Source organism: Anguilla rostrata, unplaced genomic scaffold (genome assembly GCF_018555375.3).
Source record: "Anguilla rostrata isolate EN2019 unplaced genomic scaffold, ASM1855537v3 scaf0295, whole genome shotgun sequence".
In the NCBI taxonomy this organism is placed as follows: domain Eukaryota; kingdom Metazoa; phylum Chordata; class Actinopteri; order Anguilliformes; family Anguillidae; genus Anguilla; species Anguilla rostrata.
Window position 1 is genome coordinate 8,749 of NW_026985828.1, and position 7,208 is coordinate 15,956.

Below are 7,208 nucleotides of genomic sequence, written 5' to 3' on the forward strand. Positions count from 1 at the left end.
CATTAGCGGAAGGGGGCGCAACGGCGCTTTTGGTATAGCCGGGAATTTACTAGTTGGCATTCAGGGCACGACGCACACCACCGACGCACGTCGGCCCAAATGCCCGGCCAATAGAAACGGGCCATTATCCGGTTCAGTGTTTTCTCATACCCTAAATGACCAGCCATGGGGTTAAAGTGAGCCGTCTGAAAAACCATTTCCCGAGAGCTTTTAGGCACCAGCAATTGGGTGATTTCCTCCTTAGTCTGAGTGTCACGACACACTCTGTATAACCTATCCCGAATTACTACAAAATACGGGTGAGTGAGTGTTGCATCAGGGCGCACCTGTTGACCATCAATGGACATCACGCGGTCAAAGGCAAAGCGTAGGGTGTCATCACGAGACTGCTCGAGTGGGAAATCCTCCATGGGGCGAAACACCGGCACCTGCAGAGTCTCCCCCTGAGGCTCCACTGGTGCCGGCTCCCCCTCTGCTGCGTCGGACGACCCCGCGTCACCGCTGACAGCAGCACACACATCACACAGCCCTAGCTGTCGTGAACGCACCCCCCCTACCTTACCAGCTGCCTGGCGGAACCCTGGCCAATCAGTGCCTAAAATCAGAGGGTGCGAGAGGCGGGAGCTAACCGCAGCCTTTATTTTATGCTTTTTCCCTTGACACCGAATTTCCACTGAGACTATAGGGTACTCGTGTAAATCCCCATGCACACACCTTATAGATACCCTTGATGCTTCTAACAACGCCTCGGGTCGAACCAGGCTTTGTCGAATCAGGGTCTGCATAGCCCCTGAGTCCAACAGCGCCTGGTGTTCACTCCCTTGAATCCTTACCGGAATACAGTACGCTCCGTCTGGATCGGGAGCGGAGGTGGGCGGGCCGACAACACGAACCACCTGCCCCACCTCCATGAGCGGGCACTCGCGGCGCAGGTGACCCGGTTGTCCGCACTGCCAACACCCCGGTCCGGGCGTCTGAGGAGCTCTCTGTGGGTCGTATCCCGCCGCCACTGAGCCTGGGGCTGGGGAAACAGAAAAAAAAGGGTTGGTGCGGGAAAATGCGGGGTTTGGGCACGGGAAGGGAGGAAGAAAGGGGGAAGGAAGGAACGAGGAAGGGCTCTCCTGCGCGGAGCCGTGTCTGCCCGTCCTTGCTGCTGCTGCTGCTGCTGTGACTGGCCGCGGGGGTAGAGCGCCAGGTGGTCCTCCGCCAGGGTGACGGCGGCCGCCAACCCGGTCGGCCGATGGCACCTCACCCAATTCGCCGTCTCCGCCGGGAGGCCATCGATAAAGCGTTCGAGGGCCACCAGCTCCACTACCTCGTCTGCTGACCGGAGTTCTGGTCGCAGCCACCGACGCGCCATGTCCAGCAGTCTCTGCGCGTATGCGAACGGTCGGTCCTCTCTGGCCAGGGCCGTCTCCCTGAACCGTCGCCGGTGTTCTTCCGGGCTGTATCCCAGACGGTCCAGGACCGCCTTCTTTAGGTTGCCGTAGATCGTCCGCGCTGTGGGGGGTAAGCTGTGTGCCGCCCGTTGTGCTTCCCCAGTCAAGAGGGGCAGGAGGCGGACGACCCACTCCTCCTCCGGCCATTTACTTGCCCTCGCGGCCACCTCAAACCCCTCAAGGAACGCCTCCGCGTCGTCCTCCGGGGTCATTTTTGGTAGATGGAGAGCCACGGGGGGTCCGGTCTGTCTCTCTCGGGAGCTGGTTTCTCCCGCAGCCGCCAGCTGCAGTAGAGCCTGGGTCTGGAGGGAAGTTTGCGCCCGCAGAGCCTCCAGCTGTTCGGCGTGCATCGCCGCCTGCCTCTCCTGCATCGCCGCCATCCCCTCCAGCATCCTCGCCAGCGCTACCACCGGTTGTGGCGTTTCCCCCTGCTCCTGGCTGTGTTCCATGTTGCCTCCTGTGTGTTTAATACTCCCCCGCACGGTGAGTGCCACCCCTCCTGTTTAAACACACACTCACGGGAGACAGTGGTTCCTTAATCAGCACTTCCGTGCTCTTTTATTTACTGATGCGTTTTTACAGAACTATTTACACACAAACGACGGTTCCGCAGCCGTCTTGTTGTCAGCCCTCTCGCTCCAGCTTCCGGTCTTCCTTTAAAAACCCCAGGCTCACTGTTGAAAGCAATCAGAGGCAATCAGCGCAATTAAACAATTAACAATTATCGGCGCTGATTACCTCCAGCTGACAGTCGTGACGAAGGATCCGAGAGCCGCTCCTCTCACACTCTCTCTCTGCAGCCGACGCTCAAACCACGCCCACCCCACCACAGATACCATATTTGATGACACCGGCTCCTTATGGACAAAATGTTTCTGTGAGCTTTGTATATTTATAATTGTGGTTTCCATGCATGTATTGAATTAATTTGGTTATAGTTATGTGTTGCAATTGAATGAGGTATATATTATAAGATATGAATACATATGCACACACCTGTTGTTTATTTAACTAATTTCAGATATTAATTTCAGAATTTCAGTCTAGTAATTATCTGGGTTACCTAATTTCCGTAACCCTAACGAAGGCACTGTGTGCCGAAACATTGTTTTTCAACTGCACTGTGAGTAAATTATAGGAGCATGTACAGTAGAGTGCATATTGAACTGCTGCCACTTTATCAATGTGACTGGGAGACCATGCAGGTTGTGGACGTGCATGTGGCCATTTGGGTAGCATGGTAGAATAATGGTTAGAGACCTAGGGCAGGTTTGAGTCCCTGTAGGAATGATTCTCCACTGTAACCTAGAGCAAAGTACTTAACCTGAACTGCCTCAGTATATATCAAATATAAAAGGAAACCATGTTTAAAAATGCAAAAAGCTGTGTATGTCACTCTGGATAAGCGATAAATGCTAAATGCCTGTAATGTAATGTCTATAGCAATTCAAACCTGCTGCTGGAATTCTAACTAGTGCGTTTGCAAATGCAAGGTATGGTTTTGCATTAGACCTATTTCTGTTTTACCAAAGATGGCTGATTTCTCACAATCCCAGATTCACACTTTGAGATTGAAATTTTTACTTTGGTGTGGCCTGTGTATTGGATGGCCACAAGCATCAAGCAATATAAATTAGAGCATGATCATATTAGCTGAGTAGAGCTAGTTTACAAGATCTAGCCTGCATATACAGGTAATGAGCAAATTAGAAACACCCTTAGCGGAAAAGCTAGCTCATTAGCCAGTTAGCAATTTAAATTTCCTGCAAAGTTTCTCTTTCATTTATGGCATTTGTTTTATCTTGTCATTGTTTTTGTTCATGTCACAGTTAAATACAAAAAAAAAAAACTTCTATTATGCCATTCACTATGTGCTTTTATGCTGTCCCTTTGTTACAAAGGAGCATGGAGCTGAGTCACCTGCCTTTTATGGTTTCATGGCTATTGTGTGAAAGACAGCAAACAAAAAGTAATGCGCATCTCTTTGGGTATAAGAAACTGCAGTGAAAATAGAGACTGCACTGTGACCTTTTTTTTGCTTCAATTCAAACACATGATCCTACAACAAAGGAAGATTTTGGATCTTGAATTGAACCTTTTCATTCGGTGCAGCTCAGATTTTCATCAAAATGAATTGATTTTTCTTTCTTCCAGCTCCTTGTGGACCAGCGTATCCCTGTAGATGTTCATTACCCATAATCTCACTTTCACCTCCTGTGATACCTTGGCTCAGTTTAATGTCATTCCTCCCTTCTGTAAAGCTGAAGTCAAGAGCTCAAAACTCAATAAAAAAAGTTTTCATCATTTGCAATGTTCTACTGATGGGGCAATGTGTCCATGTGCATGTAGAAGACCAATTCAACCAACTGTCACTCTATCCTTTCCACAACCCTCTCTACCCTCCACCCATGCTCATGTCTAACCTAATTAACAGAAATTTATCCTGTGGAACAGAGGAGGTGGAGAGCCCATATAGTAGGGCTGGCTCAAGTCAAAAGTACAAGACAAACAGAGCTCAAGGGCAGCTCAAGAGAGCAGCTGCTAATGTAAACAAGATAGAAGGATTTCTTGAATTTATCACGGAGAGGAAATATGAATATAAAATTTAATATAATGCTTGATCAACCAGGGGTGCGGAAGCATACACATTGGGACCAATGTGTGCACTTCCTCACCCCCGGTCGATCAGGCAGAGCCGGATTTAGTCTTCCAGTCCATTTAATAATTGCTTTATTGAAATTTTCTGTAAATATTCACCTGTGAACCCTCTTCATTTAAAGGAGCTTAGCTTTGGGGTACTGAGGTTGTGTGGGAGGGTTTAGCTTTTTATTATTATATACTTCACATTACACTGCCCAATAAAACCCATACATCTTAATTTTTGTGTTTAACTGAGTAGAGACAAAAACGTTGACTGTGGAAATTTGGATATTATCTTGATTTTCTGCATGGAATTAAACATAGGAAAGCTGCATAAATAATTAATCCCACCAGCCTCTTAGTGCACTTGTCTTGTGTTTGTCTTGTATGGTTGCATTAGAAGTCAACACAAGGTTTAACATTAGAGGATCTTTACATTCTCTCAGGCTCATTCCTGCTGCTTAGTTTTTTGTGCCGGTGATCTGAAGATCATTAAAATAACAGGCCTGATCTAGTCGAGTCTTTCAGATGGTCTGGTAGTATATCCACCATGGTCATGGTTGCTGCCTCGTTACCAGACCTTGACAGCGAAAAAGGAAAGGATCAGAGGCAAAATACCTTCTAAATAATGGTGCGCGTACTGCAATGTGGCATTGATGGATTGCTCGCCTGTCGCAATGACTTAAAACTGCTGTTGTGTGATCAAAGGAGTGTGCATACCTGTCCAGGCATTTATTCAGATGTGACGAGACTGACATAGCCTATATTCTTTTCCTAGCAAAGCGTTACTGTATGCAAGAGCTATGCAGCTTAGGTAAACAGAGGCAAGTGAGAGAGACAAATAAAAAGACACAAGGTGAAAAGATCTGCATGGCCCTATGAATACAAGGGACTGTTAATGGTAAAAAATATCCTAAGGGATAAATGCAAGTGTTTGTTTTTTCCCTTAACAAACATAGGGCCAGATTTACGTACATAACATTTGCAATGCAAATTGTGTGCTGGTTAAGAAATGTTGTCTGCCTGAAATGAACGAATTTATGAAGGCTACTGCTAATTACGCAATCAGCAAATGATACTGCCTACTGTTCGCATTTTGCGTATGAAGCATAGCTTAAAAGAGCCAGTTCAACAAAAAAAAAATCCTGTTTAGTGCATTGAATACACACTAACATGTTCAGTGTTAATTCAACTCTTGCAGAATTGGACATGAGTCCACTCTGGCCATAAGAGTTGAATTAACACTGAACATTGTGCTGTGTATCTTCATTGGATGTGGGGAAATATCTTCTGGTGCCATGTAAGAGCGTATCCAGCGCGACGGACAGTGCAGATCAAAATGTGTACTGTGTGGCGGAAATTGTCAATTGAAATTAACCAGATGTGAGAGTATAACGATGCAAGGCTTGACTATTGGCAGGATGGAATGGGAATGTTGTCCGGGAGGTTCTAGGTCATCTGTCATTTCACAGAGAAGGGTCATTATGTTTACGGCTGTGTGTTTGTCACAGAAGTCACAGGTGTCACTCAGACCAGGGTCAAATACGTAGTTAAAGTATTTTAATTACATTTAAATACTTTTTAAAAGAAATTATTTGAAATACAGCATTTACATATACCAAGTATTTAAATTACAAAATGTATTTGAAAATACATTTAAGGAGCTTTTGCATGTATTTTCAAATATGTTAAAAAATAAAATAAAATAAAAATAAAATTAGTGTTTTATTTAATGGAATTATTCGAAAATACAACATGAGGCCAATAGTGCAACATGCACAATTGGACCAAGCTGTTGAAAGTCTTGAAAAGCACTGGATATGCGGGAACCTATCAACTCTGAAAGTTCAGCAATGTTGTCTAAATAGAGGACAGTATTTCGATGAAAACATCGGCAATCAGCTGACAGCCCCAGTCCAATTGTACCGATTTCCATTGTTAATTGGTAGTGAATATGCACTGAATATATTTTATTTTGTGTCTAACCTTACAAAATGTAAAAGATGCCACAGTACATATGGCTGTAGAATGCTCTGACAACAGAAAAAGAGGAAATACAGTAAAAGGCCACTAACTTTAAAAATATTGAATGGGTACAAATAAACTGACAAGCAACTTATCAAGAAGTCTGAGCTTGCCATCCCATCATGCAAAGACATATATGGGCATTTAGGCTACTGTCTGATAGAGGCAGTGCATGGGTTGTAAAAAATTTGCCAAAGTAGGCTACCCTTGCTCAAAATTCAAATTCAACCCCAAGGCCCAATAGTTCCCCTGAAGTGCCTTCAGTATTATAACTCGCTGACATTGTGTAAAGAACTCTGAAATACGCCCTTCAGCATGAAGCTTACATTATGGCTGACTCTGACATTTCTGTTGTCAGTATTTACAGCCTTTTAAAAATACAATTAAATGCAAATACAATGTAATAATAAATTTGAAATATTGTTGTGGTGTGGGGATGGCTGGTTTAAGCAGCCACACCTGCCCTGGGTCAAGCTAATTAGACCTGGCTAGTTAGATAATTGGTTATTAATTAGATAATTGGCCAGGCTAATTGGACCCGGGAACAGGGGTGGCTGCACCTGTGCGTAGTGGGGTAATCGGTGCGGCACAGGTTAAATCTGCCATCCCCACCCACACAAGGGAGCCTCTCTGTCATGACAGTGTTTTAGATCTGCTCACTTGGCTGTAACATCTTGCCAAACCCTCGTAAATAAATCTGGGCTGTGTTTCCCAGAGTCTCCTTAGCGCTACGTGCGTCGTAAGATATACCTTAAGCTCTTCCTTTAGGTCTCGAGCTGTTTCCCAGCGTCTCCTTAGCTAAGGTATACCTTTAAAAGGGTGGTCTGAGGCACTCGTAAGCTGTCCCTTAGCGCTGCGCTCCGGTAATCCTGTCACAGTTTTGCCTTATTATGCCAACATTTTGCTTTTCAAATTGACAGTTGTACTACAGTGCGCATCTAGTAGCACATCGGCATGCGAAAATGAGTTTAATATTAACTTTACGAAAAGTAATTATCAAATCAACGTGTCTGTGCATAGCACGTTGTGAGAATGTTGTCGTTTTACCTGTCCACAAATTGTCTAAACTGAATTTGCTCTTTTTTTAGTTTGCAATGAAATACT

General features: G+C 45.2%; 1 protein-coding gene across 1 annotated transcript; it reads right to left on the reverse strand.

The window, feature by feature from the left end:
- Positions 1-326: 326 nt before the first annotated feature.
- Positions 327-1,888, reverse strand: LOC135246428 (uncharacterized; the record flags this gene model as incomplete). Its single annotated transcript, XM_064319885.1, has 4 exons — positions 1,108-1,888; positions 834-1,021; positions 558-595; positions 327-501 (listed from the first exon to the last, which is right to left on the reverse strand). Coding segments are annotated over exons 1-4 (1,182 nt in total), but the record flags the coding sequence as incomplete, so codon positions are not given.
- Between the last annotated feature and the right edge of the window lie 5,320 nt (positions 1,889-7,208).